Below are 18809 nucleotides of genomic sequence, written 5' to 3' on the forward strand. Positions count from 1 at the left end.
CTTTTTAAAAAAATATATAAGCCATCCATTAAGATCTACCTTAAAATACTTTAAATTCTTTATCAGGCATTACAGTCTCCAGCAAGAGGCTGCTAACAGCTGCACACCTGGAATCAGAGCCCAGGTGTACAGGTTGTCGGCTAATGCTAGCACTTGCTAATGCTAACGGTCGCTGCAGCTACTTCCGGTTAAAAAGCTGAGACTCCTCTCTAGATGAACGAGAAGAGGGCTGGAACTGCAGTTTTAATTGGCACAAGTAAATAAAAGCGACGTGTAGAGAATCGCCAGTAACAAGTTTGGTGACTTTCCCTGAAAATAAAGTTTAAAAAGCGATTTTCCCATAGTTCACCTCTATTAGGCATGCGCAGTTGAGTCAATGCAGCAACATGATTGGCTGGACGTTACAAGGTTACATGATTGGCTGTTTCAGGGTAGGGGCGGGACATATCATATGACTGCTTTGTGGTAAATTCTCCATTAAGTTTCCATTTAGTGTTATTCTGACAAACCGGAGACTGTATGTAAAATATACAAACATTTATGTATCATACATTATATAAATTAAAATTAATCATAAATCACGTCTTTTCTCATATTTTATGGTGACTTTGCATCTCTTTGTCGACATTTAGTGGTGATTTTGTTGTCTTTTATGGTTGTTTTGCACCTTTGTGCAGTCATTTTATGTATTTTTGTGGGAATTTTTTCTCTCTTTGTGATGATTTGCTTCCCTGTGAGTCGCTTTGTGGCCTTTGTTGCGTCCTTGTGCTTGTGTTGTATCTCTTTTTGGTTGCTTTGCATCTCTTTGTTGCCTTTTTTGGTCATTTGGTGTCTCTTTGTGGTCTTTTTTCGGTAAATATACGTCACTTTGTGGCCATTTTACATCTGTTTGGGTTTTTTTTTGGTGACTTTGCATCTCTGTGGTGATTTTTAAACCTCTTTTTGTGTGTTTTTATTGTGGTTTTGTTGATTTCATGTCTTGTTGTGGTCATTTTGTGGTCTTCTCTGTGTCCAGGACATTCCAAGGTATATTAAAATACTTTCATATGTGACATAAAAGCAGCAACACACAACTCATTTCCATATAATTTAATTTCAAAAATAAATCTTTGTAATATCTCTTCACCCATAATAATAATAATAATAATAACTTCATATTGGATTTTCTGTAAACAAACAATATTTAAATACTCTCTATCATTTACTCTAAAATCTCTGTGTTAAAGCAGTACGTTACATACATTTGTTGGAAGAAAAACAACATTTCTTCTTTTACAAAGAGCACAGCATCCCTGTGGACGTCACTATGAAATCCAATCCCTTAAAACTCCACCTTAAAATATCACTAGTTTACCTTAAAGTCACTGAATGTTTTGATTATTATTAAAGTATGAATTCAATAGAATATCAGCACTGTTTAAGGGGTTGTTGTGGGATAAAAACATATTCAGATCAATCAATAATGTTACCTTAATTTACATTTACATTGCAAAAAAAGATATTATTTAAAGTGATATTAAGGTTGGAACTTTGAGTCAAGCTCAGGTACAAATTAATACAATTTAAGGGGATTCTTACTCAGTATTAAAAGGATAAATTTAGTAAAATCACGTTTTATTAGATTATTTTATTGGCTTTAAGTGACCAAAATATTAAAGACACATTTACAGTAGACATGAGAAGTGATGCTTTCATGGCTTTTGGTGATTATTATGGCAGTTTAGCTCCATAAATTCACCTTAAATTAATCAGAAAATTTATTTAAACAAGTTTTTTTTATTTTATCATTTTCTATTAATTTAACCATCTGTAACAAATTAACAACAATATTTATTGATTGTAATCTTTAATTTACCTGCAAATTTTAGATGCTTTTAAGGGAATAAAACACATCGAAAGTCCTTAAACTGTGACATAAATTACGCCTAATTCATTAAATGACGCTCATTGATTAACTGCTTTCCATTAATTTATCAATTAATTTCTAATAAATATGGGTTAAACCTATAAAATACAAGTATTGTTATATAAATACCTCAGACCCTGAATGTAAAACCAGGACACCAGCGATAAAAACACCTTAAAATGATAATAAATGTGTGAATTTATGGGAAAGTCATGTGAACCTTAAAGTATTACAGGTGGTCCTCGACTTACGGCGCTTTGTCGGAACTGGTTACATGGAACTAGCTGGCTAGAAGAGTGGATGAATACGTCACTATAAGACGGCTTTGTTTACATTCTCTGGTTGTAGCCACCTTGGATTGTGCTACATTCACAGACTTTTTGTCCTTCATTATGGCTCCCAAGCGTAAGTCAGATTCTTCTGATGAGTCGAAGAAAAGGAAAGCCGTCTACATGGAAGTGAAATTAGATGTAATGAAACGCTTGGAACATGACTTTTCCGAAGGACTGATCGATATTGTGATGCACGTAATGGCTTTGTTTACATTTTCGCTGGAGTTCCAACTTACGGTGAAAATCGACTTATGTCGATCCGTAGGAACGGAACTCCGATGTAAGTCGAGGACCCCTGTACTTTAAACTTTAGGTGTTTTAAGAGTAGAGTTTTAAGGGTTTGGTGCTTCATAGTGCTTCAAAAGTGATAAAAACATCTGCTTGTTTTCTGTTTCCACGTTGTTCTTTCTATTATTTTGGAAAAACTGGTCTGAGTCACGTCACAGTTCCCTTTTTCCTGCTGAAAACCTCCCATCAGGAGCCCCAGCATCTCCTGGAGGTTCCTCTCGGTTCTGTTCAGGTTTGGATTTGTGGCTTTCTGTTAGTTTTTTCTTGTTTCCGTCCTCACCTGTCGCCCTGAGCGACGCCCAGCGGGTGGAGGCGTCCTGAGTCCAGCAGCTTCTTGCCCAGCCAGTGTAAAAGCTGAGAGTACCAGTGGATCCCGTCGCCATGGCGCCCGACGGACCCGGTCCAGCTGTGCATGAGCCTCAGCGGGGCGAAGGCCCAGTGGGCCAGGGCGTGCTGGTCCACCACGGCGTAGCAGGACGCCACCACGCCGTCCACCACCAGCGTCCCCTGCTGGGTCAGCGGTGCGAACGCCCCCGTCCTCTCCGTGACGCCGACCCGGCTGATCCGGGACAGACGGCCCCCCCGGTACGTCCGACCCGCCTCGCCCTCCGACACCAGCACACACTGTCCCGGCCGGGTGTCGCTGGCGTACGCAGTCCTGAGGGCGCCGTGGGTCGGCTCCGCCCCCTCTGAGCAGTTCCCCTCGGACACGAACAGCAGGTGGGCGGCGGTGAGGCGGAGCTGAGCCCCGGATTCTGTCTGCAGGCTGTAGAAGAGCCTCCGGGTCTCCGGGTCCCGGTCCAGGAAGGTCAGGACTTCACTGAACACCAGCTCGCTGCTGCCATCGCCGCCCGAAGACGCCAGGACTCGATCCCCGGGTCGCAGGTTGCTGATGGGCTTCTGAGCGCCGCCGGCCACCGTTACCATGGAGTCACCGGGGAAACAGCCTCCAGACTTCGCCGCCACTGAGTGGTCTGAAGGACAGAGAGGGTTTAAACCATTACTGCCATGAGAAGAAAACACGTTAGAGTGTGAAGGATCAAAAACATGATCACATAAATATTCTACGGACAATGTCACAATTTAGACTTTTAGTCTTTTTTAATCTATTTTTTAAGCAGTTTGTATCTGATAAGCTGCTACAAAAAAGCTAAAAGTAATGGATAAGTTGATGAAAAAAGCTGAACCACGAATGAGTCAAAATTATGATTTTCATTATTACAATTCATGTATTTTTGTTTAAATGGTAGAATTTCCCATCATATTCCATCATTATGAAAGAACTTAACAAGTCAATATTTTTATTTACCACATTTATTATGAAAAGTTTTCTAAAAGAAAGTTTGACACATGGCTATTCATGTTGATCTCATAAAGAATCAAATTTTTTCCCTTTACTCTCACAATGTTGTTTTTTTTTTAACTTGAGATTTTAAAACAGAAACTACTTTGGCTGTAAAATTACACAGTTTAACAGTATTTAAATCAGCTAGAAGTGGAAATATTTTCCAGACATTTGCTGTTTTTTAAAAGACTTTTTTTTTTTAAATCAAGGAGTGAAATATGGTAAATCATTTTTAATGATTATATCATTTTACTTTTTTTTTTACAGTTTTAACAATTACAGTAGTTGTAAGCACATTTGCTGCCAGATTTTTTTTTTTTACAGTGTAGCCATATAAAGAACAATGTATTTTCAAAGTCACAGTTTTGATTTGGTGTGTAATCATTTAGAAAAGAAAAAGCCATAAATGTGAAGATGAACTCTGCATTTTGCATTTAACTAAATATATTTACCAGTTTTCTGTTTGTTTTCTTGGCAGCTCTGAGCTTCCATACAACCTCCTGCACACAGTAATTCTCTGTGACTCCCTTTAGCTAAATATTGACTTTTTTCTATCCTTCTCTGAACTTAAAGGAACAATAAGCTGATAAAGCTCCTGTTTGCGTCCGTGTGTTTGTAGTTGTGAGTCCAGGTGGGATTGTGTTCGTGACAATGAGTCCAGACACTTGAAAGTGACCTTGGACGGCCGTCTCAAGTCTATCTGGGATAAATATTTGGGGAAGGCAGGAGAGCCGAGGCCAGGTTATAAGATAAGTCACCTGGAGGAGGAAGGAGCCGAGCAGAAACTCAGCCAGCGAGTTAATCATCAAAGATCACATGACTGATAGTTCGGTTTTGTCCTTTGTTCCACGTATACGAGCAGAAAGATCAGGATTTAAAATAAGAATGGATTTTCATTGCGTCAAGAAAATAAAGAAATATGAAATGTCTCTTTGTACACGAGGTAAAATAAAGTCACTCCAGTCGTGTTCTTCAACATTTTGCAGTTAATTTTTAAGGGAAATTTAAAATGTTGCCTTGTTATTGCCTAACTCTCCTGTGAGAGAGTCTTTAGATTATTTACATCATACTTCCCCCTCAAGTTTATCTTACCTTTAATCTAACAATTTAGATTAAAGGTATTATTATGATTATTGTTATTGTTATTATTATTATCATTATTATATTTAATATTAACAATAAAATAAAGAGCATAAATAGTAATAATAATAATAATAATAATAATAATAATAATAATAATACTAGCAGAAATAATAATTATTATTATTGTGTTTAAAAAGAATAAAAAAATTATTATAAATAAAAGAATAAAAATAATTATTATTAAATAATAATAATAATTATTGTTGTTATTTTTGTTATATTAAATAATAAGAAAAAAATAATTATTATTATGAAGTAATGATAACATAATATAAAATAACAATGCCAGTAATAATCATAATTATTTTCATTATTGTTATTATTGTTATAGTTAATAAGAATAAAATAATGATTATTATAAAATTATAATAGCTGTAATAATAATTTTTAATAATAACAACAAAACAATAATTATTATGAAATAATAATAATATAATATAAAACAATAATAATAATAGCTGTAATAATAATATTAATAGCAATAATAACAATAATAATAATAATAATAATAATAATAATAATAATAATAATAATAATAATAATAATAATAATAATAATAATAATATTTTTTTTTAAAAAAGCTGAACATGAGTATCAACACTCTGAAATTGTTAGTGGAATGTAATAAGAGAGTTATGGATAAATGGCTAAAAAAAAGGCTGAACATGGCTTAAGTGGTTGTAACATTAGATTAATAGTAGCAGCATCCAGTTTTTATGAACCACTGGACTACAGGAACCACAGAACCGGTTAAATTAATCAATAAAACGTCCATTTTTCAACATGAGAAGTTTGAAAAAAGTTCCATTTTTCCTAAATATTACCTTCCTAAACGTCTTCCTGGATCGATCTCAGCTGAAGTCTGAGGTGAAAAGAGTTAATATTCTCCATTAATCCCCATGTTTCCCTGTTTTCAGTCCAGTCCGTGCTGCCCCCTAGTGGTCGTTTCCTCTCGCCGCCTTTAAAGCACCTTTAAGAGCTCATCAGTGACAACTTTTCCTCAGCCGGTCAGATTTATCTTCCCAAGAAACCATTTCTGTTCTTTGTCTTGTTTTTGAGGAATTTTGAGCAGAAAAAAGGAGAAAAAACTTTTTAAAAAAAGGAGAAATTGAAAACATGGAAAAAAATACCAGCTTGATTGGTTGCCCTTCTGATCAAGTCAAGGACTGGGCCCTCGCAACCCGATCTGGGAGGGAAGAAGAGAGGAAGAGGAAGAGGAAGGGAAAGGAGAGATGAAGCAGGAAAAAGGGAGAAAAAGAAAAAGGAAAATCTCAGTTACCACTCAGAGCAAAACGTGTCAGCGGGAGTTTTTCTGATGTATTTTAACAAGAGGCCGAGACTTTCAGCACACATCTGTCCACCTCTGGGCGACACACTGGTGCTACTTCTCCAGCTAACTGCACATTTTTTTGTCAACAGGCTGGACTGTGATGTGTCAGTTTTCTAGCAACAAGATAAAAACAACCGAATAATAAGTTTCATATCTGTACAACTGGATCAGATCTGGAGGTGCTTTAACTCTTAGAAGTTGTGTTTCCACCTGAAGCCCTTGGAACTTCTCAAGGAAGCTTAGAAGTACTGACCTGTATTGTCACATAAAAACCTACAAAGATTAGGCAAAGGATCCAGTTCCTGCTGTTTAACTATGGATAAATCAACTGTAAAAAACTACATTTTAACATCGATTTCTTTTGGACTTGGTTGTCAGACCATCTATCAACAGATTCTGGATATGTAGCTCCACGTTGTTGTGTCATCACACAATGAACATAAAGCAAATAAGCTAATCTGGTGTTGCGGGTTTTGTAAAAATGCCGCCAGAGTAGTCAAACAACCCACAATATTCTTGTACTTTCAGAAAGCGACAGGAAGTCGAGGCAGGAACAAGGTGGTGCTAACATTTACAGCAACACTTGTTGAGCTTTCTGTTTCTATTGCAGTGGAGAATCCAACAGCTTCAACCACAACATAACACCAGTCCTGTCAGCGTGTAGGAAAGAAAACCATGGAGGTCTGTTGGGGTGGTCTGCATGGTGAGTTTGGAGTCGCTGATTGTTGAGACCTGCGCAGGAACTTGTTTTTTCCACTGAAAACTGACTTGAAAGATGTTCTTTGGGTGGTTCTTGTGGTTGGACCATGATTGAAGAGCCAGGCCGCCTTAGAACAGGCTGCAGATACCTGCAGAGGACCTCCATCTATCTACCCATCCATCCATCTAATGTCCGTCCATCTATCTAATGCCCGTCCGTCTGTCCATCTATCTATCTAATGTCTGTCCCTCCATCCGTCCGTCTATCTATCTAATGTCTGTCTGTCTGTACATCCATCTATCTAATGTCCATCCATCTGTCCATCTATCTAATGTCCATCTGTCCATCCATCTATCTAATGTCCGTCCCTCCATCTATCCATCTATCTATCTAATGTCCGTCCATCCGCCCATCTATCTATTTAATGTCCGTCCCTCCATCCGTCCCTCTATCTAATGTCCATCCGTCCGTCCATCTATCTATCTAATGTCCGCCCCTCCATGCGTTCATCTATCTATCTAATGTCTGTCTGTCCGTCCATCTATCTATGTAATGTCCGTCCATCTGTCCATCTATCTATCTAATGTCTGTCTGTCTGTCCATGTATCTATCTAATGTCCGTCCATCTATCTATCTAATGTCTGTCTGTCCATCCATCTATCTAATCTCCATCATTCCGTCCATCTATCTATCTAATGTCCGTCCATCTGTAAATCTATCTATCTAATGTCTGTCTGTCTGTCCATCTATCTATCTAATGTCCGTCTGTCTGTCCATCTATCTATCTAATGTCCGTCCATCTATCTATCTAATGTCCGTCTGTCCATCCATCTATCTAATCTCCATCATTCCGTCCATCTATCTATCTAATGTCCGTCCGTCCATCTGTCTATCTAATGTCCATCCCACCATCCGCCCATCTATCTATCTAATGTTCGTCTGTCCGTCCATCCATCTATCTAATGTCCATCCATCTGTCCATCTATCTATCTAATGTCCGTCCATCTATGTATCTAATGTCCCACCATCCGTCCATCTATCGATCTAATGTCTGTCCATCCGTCCATCTATGTATCTAATGTCCATCCATCTGTCCATCTATCTATCTAATGTCCGTCCATCTATCTATCTAATGTCCATCCATCTGTCCATCTATCTATCTAATGTCCGTCCATCTATCTATCTAATGTCCGTCCATCTATCTATCTAATGTCTGTCCGTTCGTCTGTCCGTCTGTCTGTCTGTCTGTCGTGTTCCCAGGCCAGATGAGATATATAATCCCTCCAGCAGGTGGGATTCTGGTTCTACTCTCCGATCAGGGATTTCTTTGGGAGAAAATCTATTATTGTGGAACTTCTTTTAGACTCTAGTTCCACTGGTTGAAATGCAGGTAGAGCTTCACAAAAAAAGGTTTCTTGTACTCCATGGGTGCAAATAATATCTTTAAAGAACTACTCAGGAGTCCTTACAAGCCATTTTCTGCCACAGGAACTTGCAGGTCAGCTTAGAGAGACTTGAACCTTTTGGCATGTTCCATCCAGAAGAATCCACCTCAAGAACTTTTTTCAATGCTGTTTTCAAGAGAGAAGAAAGCACCTCCTCCAAGGTAGGTATTTCTGAGCAGCCCTGGAAAGTAGACGACAATCTTTTTTTATTGCCTCTCCGAGTCCAGGCAGCAGTCTTCTTCTCTCTAACATCAACCAACAGTTAAGTCTACCTTTGTAGTTTTGGAGCACTTGGAATTGATGTTGTGGTCCAATTTGGAGGATTCTATGCCATAACCGCAATTCTTAGGAAGTTGTTCCTGCAAATGCTGATGCAACTTTGCCCCTGCCCCGAATTCCTGTTGTGGAAAGTACACAGTACAATCCAACCCAACAATCTTGGGGTGTAACTATCACCCTGGAACTTCTTTTAGACCCTGATTCCTCTGGTGGAAACAGAAGTAAAACTCTTCAAAAGTTTGTTTAGTCTCCTGCAGAAAAGTTTTGCTGTGTAAATGTCCTAAACCTGCCTGTTAAAGAGTTAGAGTCTATCAATACAATGTCCAGGAACAAGGTCAACTGAATCAACTTCCTTCTTACATTAAAGCAACATTAGCACGGTTAGCAAAGCTACCAAAAAGTGTCCTGTGCATGACTGTGCTTGTCTCAATCTACCCAGCTGACCTTGTTCCAGTTTATTTACACACAAGTAAACTATTTCCACACAAGCAGAACGATGGACTACATGTTTGTTTCGTGACAAAACATCCAGAAAATGAAAGACAGTGCTGCTAGAAAGTTAACAAATGAGGGTTTTCCTGTTCTTCTCATGGTGCAGACATTTCAGAAATGTGACCAAATGGTTTCCTTTTACCAGTAACAGACAATGAAAGTGGCAAATTTTAAATCGACCCATGGCAAATTAATGGGTGGATATGTGGTTTGGTAGCTAAGCGGTTAACTTTAAGTTAGTATAGACGACAGAAACACTTCACGCACAGCCTGATTCATGAATTCTGCTCCGATATGAGGTGGTATAAAGTACACATGAGGCTGCTTCTGTGTGAGAAAAGCAAGCAAGCCACAAACAACTGAAAGAAGCTGAATTTCAGAAGGGACACCTGAGCTGAGGAAACACGAAGTGAGTGGCTGATGATGGAGGAGAAAACACGAGACTTCCAGGAGGAGGGTTAGTAATCAGGGGAAGGAGGGTGAAAGTAAACCGTTAGAAAGGAAAGGAAAGGCAGCGGACGTTTGTGAAACTTCTACGGAGACTTTTGGTTATTTACACAAGATTAAGTGTTTCTGTGAGTTCAAGGTGAAGGTTTGGAGTCTTTGTGTCGTAAAGCTGCAATATTAGTCAACTTCAAGAGGAGTTGTTTGACTTTTTTTTCACAACGATGACACCTGAGTTCGATGCCATGCTACGCTAAGTGTTTAAGTAGTCATCTGAAATGCTAAAAAGCTAATTTCAGGAAGCTGTTTCAGGTTGTAATTGAGTAATTAATCAGAGCTGAGTAGGTAGGAGGACTTAAAGGTTAAACTTGAAGTAGTACGCTCTTCACTTGTATGGTTTGGTTGTAGGATAGAGGACCTCCATCTATGTATCTACCTATCTATAGCCTGCCTGCCTACCTACCTACCTACCTACCTACCTACCTACCTACCTATGACCTACCTACCTACCTACCTACCTATCTATAGTCTGCCTACCTACCTACCTACCTACCTACCTACAGCCTGCCTACCTACCTACCTACGATCTACCTACCTACCTACCTACCTACCTACCTATAGTCTGCCTGCCTACCTACCTACCTATCTACCTACCTATCTATAGTCTGCCTACCTACCTACCTACAGCCTGCCTACCTACCTATAGTCTGCCTGCCTACCTACCTACCTACCTACCTACCTACCTATCTATAGTCTGCCTACCTACCTACCTACCCACCTACCTATCTATAACCTACCTACCTACCTATCTATAACCTACCTACCTACCTACCTACCTACAGTCTGCCTACCTACCTACCTACCTACCTATCTATAACCTACCTACCTACCTACCTACCTACCTACCTATAACCAACCTACCTACCTATAACCTACCTACCTACCTATCTATATAACCTACCTACCTACCTACCTACCTACCTATCTATAATCTACCTACCTACCTACCTACCTAACTATCTATCTGTGTTCCCAGGCCAGATGAGATATATAATCCCTCCATCAGGTCCTGTTCCTACCCTCCGATCAAGGATTTCTTTGGGAGTAAATCTATAGTCCTGGAACACTCAGGTATGTTTAGGGCCACACAGGTCGCCTTCATGCTCTTCCTCTTTTAAAAAGCTTCTGACCTGTGAACTCACCTGACTTGACGCTGCAGTGGATGTGGGCTTTGGACTCGTAGTAAACCCAGTCGAAGCCGGCCTCCACCGCCAGCCGGGCCAACATGGCATACTTGTTCCGGTCACGGTCCGACGTGGTGATGTCCACCGCCCGGCCCTCGTAGTGCAGCGACTCCTCCGAGTGGTGGCCGTCCTCGTCCCAGCCCTCGGTGACCCGCAGCCGGACCCCGGGCCAGAGGTTCATCACCGAGATGGCCAGAGAGTTCAGCTTGTCTTTGCAGCGCTGCAGCAGAGGAAACACATCTGGATAAATATTACTCTGATACTAAAACTAAATGCATCCATCCATCTAATGTCTGTTCATCCAACCATCCATCCATCCATCCATCCATCCATCTAATATCCATTCATCCAACTATCCATTCATCCATCCAGCTAATGTCTGTTCATCCATCCATCCATCCATCCAATGTCTGTTCATCCAACCATCAATCCATCCATCTAAAGTCCGTTCATCCATCCATCCATCCATCCATCCATCCAATATCCATTCATCCAATTATCCATTCATCCATCCAGCTAATGTCTGTTCATCCATCCATCCATCCATCCATCCATCCATCCATCCAATGTCCGTTCAACCAACTATCCATTCATCCATCCATCTAATGTCTGTTCATCCAAACATCCATCGTCCAACCATCCATCCATCCATCCATACATCCATCCAATGTCCGTCTGTCCATCCATCCAATGTCCATCTGTCCATCCATCCTTCCATCTATCCATCCATTCATCCATCCATCCATCCATCCATCCATCCATCCATCCAATGTCCGTCTGTCCATCCATCCAATGTCCATCTGTCCATCCATCCATCTAATGTCCATCCATCCATCCATCCATGCATCCATCCATCCATCCAATGTCCATCTGTCCATCCATCCATCTAATGTCCATCCATCCATCCATCCATCCATCCATCCATCCAATGTCCACTGCAGTAGAGGAAACACACCTGGTAAACATTATTCAGATACTAAAACTAAACATCATGTCACATATTAGTACTTCAGAATTTCCATTTTCTTCAGCTCCAATACTGTCAAATACTGCAGTTTATACTCCACTACACTCATCTGGTAGCTTTAGTTACTTAGCAATAATACATTATTTTTGTGTCAATTTTCTGTTATTTTAGCATCTTTTTGTGTAGTTTTGTGCATTTTTGTGCCATTTTCATGTCATGCTAAGATCTTTTTGTGTCTTTTTGTGTCATTTGTGTGTTATTTATGCGCTCTGTGTAATTTTGTGCATTTTTGTGCCATTTTCATGTCATTTTAACACCTCTACATGTCATTTTGTGTCATTTTTGTGTTATTTTAGCATCTTTTGTGCTGTTTTTGTCTCTTTGTGTCATTCTAATTGTGTCATAGAAGACATTTTTGAGTTTTCTCCTTCATTCTGTTTCTGTAGAGCTGCAGGACTTTAGTGAAAAATGAACCCACAGTTAGGAGTGAAAAACGCTGGGTTTTAGTGATGCATTTTCTCAAACAGACTATTTTTACATTTGCTGCCTTAAAAAGTAAATTTTGACGCTACTTCTCGGTCGGTTAAATGAAGTAAAATGTTCTTCAGACTTTAAAAGACTCTCCACAAAGCCTCCTTCTAGCTGCATCCACCAGACCCCCATCTCCCCCTTGTCTGTGGCTCCAGAACGTCCCACAATGCACTGCTGCCCCGCCGCTGTTTGCTCTGTGTGGTGAGTCTATGTCGGGTCCTGAGCGTCCCTCTAAACCCAGAGTCTGGTCAGAGAGAGCAAACAGGAGGTGAGAGGGTCTATTGAACCAATCCGTCCAAATAAATCCTCCATGTGATCCACAGCATCGTCCCTCAGGTGAGCTCCACACACACCTGGGCAGGTTTCTGCTACCATTAGAGTCCGCTCTGTTTTACTGCATTCTATGCTCACATCACATTCTGTTTATGGTAAATACCAAAAAGCAACATTTTATTGTAAATACACACAAGCTGTTTTGCTCATACTTCTCATATAACCAGGAAGTGGCTTCATTTGATCTTTTTTTTTTTTGTTAATTTTGCATCTTTTTGTGTCAATTTTGCCATTTTGTGCCATTCTTGTGTTATTTTTTGTGCTACTTTTGTCTCTTTGGGTCGTTTTCATGTCATTTTAACACATCTCCATATCATTTTTGTGTTGTTTAAGCATCCTTTTTTGTAGTTTTGTGCAATTATTCATCATTTTAACAGCTCTCCATGTCATTTACGTGTCTTTTTGTGGTATTTTAGCATGCTTTTGTGTCATTTTGTGTCTTATCGTGTCATTTTTCTCTTATTTAAGCATCCTATTGTGCAATTTGGTGTGTTTTTGTGCCATTTTCATGTCATTTTAACACCTCTCCATGTCACTTATGTGTCTTTTTGTGTCATTTTTGTGTTATTTAAGCATTCTTTTGTGTGGTTTTGTGCATTTTTGTGTCATTTTCATGTCATTTTAACACTTCTTTGTGTCTTTTGTGTCTTGTCATATTTCTCTTATTTAAGCATCCTCTTGTGTAATTTTGTGCATTTTTGTGTCATTTTAACATCTCCCCATGTCATTTATGTGTCTTTTTGTAGTATTTTAGCATCATTTTGTGCAATTTTGTGTCATTTTCATGTCATTTTAACACCTCTCCATGTCATTTATGTGTCTTTTTGTGGTATTTTAGCATCATTTTGTGCAATTTTGTCATTTCTCTCTTCTTTAAGCATCCTTTTGTGTAATTTTGTGCATTTTTGTGTTATTTTCATGTCATTTGTGTTAGGGTTGGGGACTAAGCATTAAATGTTTGCACAGATCGGGCAGATGAGGGCACTAATTCTGTTAGTCAAACCTGATGCTGCTTTTAAAACACCAATGGGGCCTTTTTAGTTTGTTTGTTTTACAAAGATGATGAATCACAAAAAATATCTGAATGAGGGCACAAATATAACAGGAGTTGGATTTAGATCCAAACTGGAGGAAGTTTTAAGTAAATAATCACGCATTTGGTTTGATTTTGACCATTTAGATTCAATAAATGGACATTTGTAGCTCCAATTTAGCAAGATGTTTCTTTAAAAATGTCCTTTAACGTTTATATTTTGGTATCTTCTAACGTAAAACAAGATTCCACTTGTTTGGTTTTAACACAACTTGCATTTTCATTTAATTAAAGTTTCCAAAATTACAATTTTCTGGTCAATTAAAGGTCAAAATCCCAAACTCTTGAGTCCAAACGCTCAGATTTCAATAAAACCTGAAGGTTCTGTTGGTTTTATTTCACTGAGTGTCACATGCAATGAGAGGAATCAGAATGAGACAGTCTTATTAAATCCGCTCTGCGTGGTTCCCTGCAGCCCCTCAAAGCTTTTAGTGATGCAGCGATTCATGAATCTCGGGTCTATTGAGGCTGCAAACTGGGATTAAACCCTATAAATGACTCTTTCCGTGGCGGCTGTGATAAGAATAGCTCGCGGCTCGGCGGCCACAGATGCCTTTTCACGGTGTCCAGCGGTGGATTTCTAGTGTTTTCTCTGTGCGGTCGCAGAACGAGCTGGACTCCATAAATCAGACGATAGATTTTTGTTGGTTTTCCTTTCAAGGTATACACACCGACGGTGGTTTTAGCACCAAACCGCTGGCTGCACAAACATTGGACAACACGCGCCTATGTGAGCCGCGAAAAGTCACATTTTCTCCAGAAGAAGGGACCGAAATCTCCCGAAAACAGAGGCGACTTCACTTGATTTAAATGGAGGATCACTGTTTGGAGCATTTTATGAAATTAAAAGCTTTGATTTGCTGACAGGGCGCAATCTGGCTTCTTTGGAGCAACTTTTGTGCACATCTCCAACAACAAAAACCCTCATAATTACTAAAACTGTGTTAAAATGATTATGTTTGCGTTGCAGGAGCTTCCATATGAACATATGAAGGCGTGAATTGAGCTAATTACAGTCGCGTCTGTTCAGCGCCCAGGAAAAAGCGAATAAAACCCGTAATAAAAAATAAAAAAATCCGCATAATTAAGGCTCCGACACAAGCGAAGTGAAGCTATTTCTGCACATGTGCGCTGCGAAAACAAACAAAAAAGTAACACGGAATAGTAAAAGACAAACAGGAGGCTGTCTCCTGCGGCTTGGAGCCCATAAATTGTGCGCAGGTCAGCGGCTGCGTGTGCGCGCTGCAAAAAATGTCACGATTTATCCGAACTTTTGACTCATTATTTCAGCTGATTTTACTTCTACTGCGAGTTGGAGACATTTCTGGTGGCAGGAAATGAGAAATAAGTACAAAATCGATTCATTAAAGCTGTCGAATCTGTTTCATTGGGAATAAATCGATCTTTGTGCTTATTTCTTGCAGTGCGCGCAGCGAGGTGACAGCTCCAGACTCGGGGGGGTTACGCGCTTTCATTCCCCCCACGTGGGTCCTGTCTGTGGACATAAACGGGAGGAAGCCCGCGGTCGCCAGAGCCAGATATAAATACTTTTATTCCTGGGGAAATTGGGAGTCAAATAAATTCCAGCCGGGGCCACATCAGTGACGGTGTCGTAAAAATTTTCTGACAGTCCAAAAAGGCGACTGTGGGGCTAAAAACGGTAAACATCAGGACACGCTTTGACCCCGGGGCTCTTAACCAACTTTTGGCTGTTTTTCCACCAAAAAACACGACGTTAAAACAGAGCGGGCAGTGTTTTAATTAAGAGCGACCGCTTTTCCGAACATTTTTAGACGGGGTTGCCCCTCTTTTACGCACGGAGTTGGCCACAGTGGAGCTCCACAGATCAGCTTCTACTGTGTCAACAAGACGCATCGACCTGGAGGGTGACTTGTGCAATCAGAAAATCCACCTTAAGAGCGAAGAAAAAGCAACAACAAAAAAATCTTCCACTGAATTTTATGCGTTTTTCTCTAATTTAAGCATCCTTTTGTGTAGTTTTGTGCGTTTTTGTGTCATCTATGTGTCTTTTTGTGATATTTTAGCATCATCTTGTGCCTTTTTTGTGTCATTTCTCTCTTAAGCATCTTGTGTAATTTTGTTAGTTTTTGAGTCATTTCCATGTCATTTATGTGTGTTTTTGTGGTATTTTAGCATCCTTTTGTGCCATTTTTGTGTCATTTCTCTCTTATTTAAGCGTCCATTTGTGTAATTTCGTGCATTTTTCTCATTCAAGGCGGGGGTGCCCCTCTTTTACGCACGGAGTTGGCCACAGTGGAGCTCCACAGATCAGCTTCTACTGTGTCAACAAGACGCATCGACCTGGAGGGTGACATGTGCGATCAGAAAATCCACCTTTATATAGATTTTAAGCAAAAAAAAGAAGAAACCTCCACTGAATTCGAGAAAATGACTTTCCAGCCATTTTCTCGAATTCAGTGGAGGTTTATTCTTCTTTCCTTTTTCATTTTGGCTTAAAATCGACATAAATGTGCAAAATAGTGATTGTTTTTGTGCTGGAGAGTCTTGAGAAATGCGGAACAGATAACAGCGTCCACGCGTTTAAAGACCGGGCAAAGTGCACCGAGTATAAGAGGCAGAAATCCTCCACCAGAACCGGGGTTTTTGAGCAGCCGGTTACCTGTGTCATCATGCGGTCTGCACCTGTGTTCTCCTCGTCCTTGAAGATGATGTCGGGGTTGTAGTTGGGGGTGAGCTCCTTGAAGCGCTCCGAGTTCCGGGTGATCTTCCCCTCGTACCTCCCGCTGGCCCCCAGGGTTTTCTCCGCCACGTTGGGGCTGAACTGCTTGTAGGCGAGCGGCGCCAGCTTCCGCGGCGAGCGCCTCTTGCCGTAGCCTCTGCCCGGCCCGCAGCCCTCGCTGACCGGGGAGAGGAGGAAGGCGCACCCGGCGAGGCACGTCACCAGCGTCGGCAGCAGCATTCCGCCCCCGGAGCCGCGCCGCGCGTCTTCACGAGTGTCTCCTTCCCTTTTTGCTTTAGTCTTAGAGTGGAGATAACGCAGCGGGACTCATCCCAGGGTCCCCGAAAGTCGCCATTCCGTCGCGCGTAAAAGTGGCCAAGTGCGCCGCTGGAGACGAGCCGCAGAGCCGTGAACCTGTCCTCTGCGCGCCGACACGCTCCTGTCCAGAGGGCACGCGGCGGCAGGGGCATAAATAGGCGAGGTGAGTTTATCTTGGCAGGCAGGTTCAAAGCTGCCCCACCGTGTCGGAGCTGTGAGAAACGGCCGACAGACAGACAGACTGACAGACAGACAGACACGGAGGCGCGCGGTGCGTGGGCTGGCCGGGCTCCGGGTCCCGGCGGTCAGAGGGCTCCCCGCAGCGGTTTGTGCCTCTCGGCTCTGCTCTCAATGCGGCCCTGTGGCGCAGCGCCCTGCGGCTGGCAGCGGTGGGAAGGTCCGACTAGAGTCCAGATGAGGTGCCGCGGGAGAAGAAGGAGACCGCGCCCTGCTGGACCTGCCCTCTGCCGCGTCCGATCCTCCCACCGGGGAGGAAGGAGCCCCGCGGAAGCCTTCATCTGTCCGGAGCCGCGGCCGGGAGGACGGACAGAGACCCGGACACGAGACGCGCGCTCACCCCACGTCCTTTTGGACCCGCGTCCTCGGGGTCAGGACGCACGAGCAGGAGGGCAGGTGCGCGCGTAAAAAGACCCGCAAAACCCGGTGACCCTCAGTGACGTAACAGTCTGAGCTGCAGGTGAGGAGAAGCCTCCGGTCACCTGGAATAACCTGAAGTATTAACAACATTAACCTGAGTTATTAATAATATTAACCCGAGTTATCAATAATATTAACCCCAAGCATCAATAATGAGACATTAAATAACTGGAGTAATAACCTGAGTTATCAACAATCAGATAATAAAGAACAACAGTCATCCAGGTTTTCAGTAACAAACTGCTCCTTCAGGTTCTTGAAGATGTTTCACTTCATCCATAACAAACTATTAACGGTGTCCACATCAAAAACTGCATTATTTTAGAAATAAATAATTAGTTCTTTTCCAGCATTCGAACATATAAATAAATAAATGACCCACTGCCGGAATTAAAAAAAAAAAAAAAAACTATATATATATATATATATATATATATATATATATATATATATATATGTATTATATGTATCATATATATGTGATTGATTGATTGATTGATTGATTGATTGATTGATTGAATTGATTCTGATATAATTCTGCTTCAGCTGCAGCTTCACTTTCATTTGTAAAAACCTGTTTACATTCAAAAAGAGGCAGAGAAAGACGATGAGTTCTTATTGGTGAGGATTCTCAGCAGATACTTTATACTTCTGATGATCCCAAAAGATTTTTAAGATGAGATTATAATCGATTCATGAATTTCTCATTAATCGTTTTCCATTTTCTTTATGATTATAAAACCAAATCAAAACTATTCAACCCTGAAATGAACAGATTTGCCATCTTTTATCTTATTGTTGCATCTTAAATTTACAGTTTGTACATGTGATAATGTGCAGGCTGCATTCTGGGTTTAAATAAAGACACTTTCAGTCACCTTTTGTCGCGCAGAAACACTTGAAACCCTCCGAGGCTGAGCGGCAAACAGTGACTGCTCAGCTAGAACTTCAGTAACATTCCCAGGATGCTGCAACACCTTGAGTCAACATCTCGCTGGGCTCTGAAAAAGGAGATCGGTCGCTCTATCGACCGCCGCCGGCTCGTTGTCCTCCGTCTGTCTGAGTCAGGGAGAAACGAACAACCACCCAGGACGACAGCAGAACACTGTGGAGGCTTAAAAATGACGAATTCCTTCAAAAAGTCGCTCTAAAATCAAAGCAAAACTGAAATTATCACCATTCACTGGTACTAGAGAGTCAAATCTAATGTATTCTGAATATTTTCAGTAGTTGATTTAGCAAATAACGGACAAAAACAGGA

General features: G+C 40.9%; 1 protein-coding gene across 1 annotated transcript; it reads right to left on the minus strand.

Annotated features, from left to right (window-relative positions):
• Window positions 1–1074: 1074 nt before the first annotated feature.
• On the minus strand, window positions 1075–17406 carry LOC111582838 (indian hedgehog B protein-like). The gene is made up of 3 exons (XM_023291693.3): window positions 16514–17406; window positions 10907–11168; window positions 1075–3500 (listed from the first exon to the last, which is right to left on the minus strand). The coding sequence occupies exons 1-3, from the start codon at window positions 16811–16813 to the stop codon at window positions 2803–2805; spliced, it is 1260 nt and encodes a 419-aa protein (XP_023147461.2). The 5' UTR covers window positions 16814–17406; the 3' UTR covers window positions 1075–2802.
• Window positions 17407–18809: the final 1403 nt, after the last annotated feature.

This window comes from Amphiprion ocellaris, chromosome 24 (assembly GCF_022539595.1).
Source record: "Amphiprion ocellaris isolate individual 3 ecotype Okinawa chromosome 24, ASM2253959v1, whole genome shotgun sequence".
In the NCBI taxonomy this organism is placed as follows: Eukaryota; Metazoa; Chordata; class Actinopteri; family Pomacentridae; genus Amphiprion; species Amphiprion ocellaris.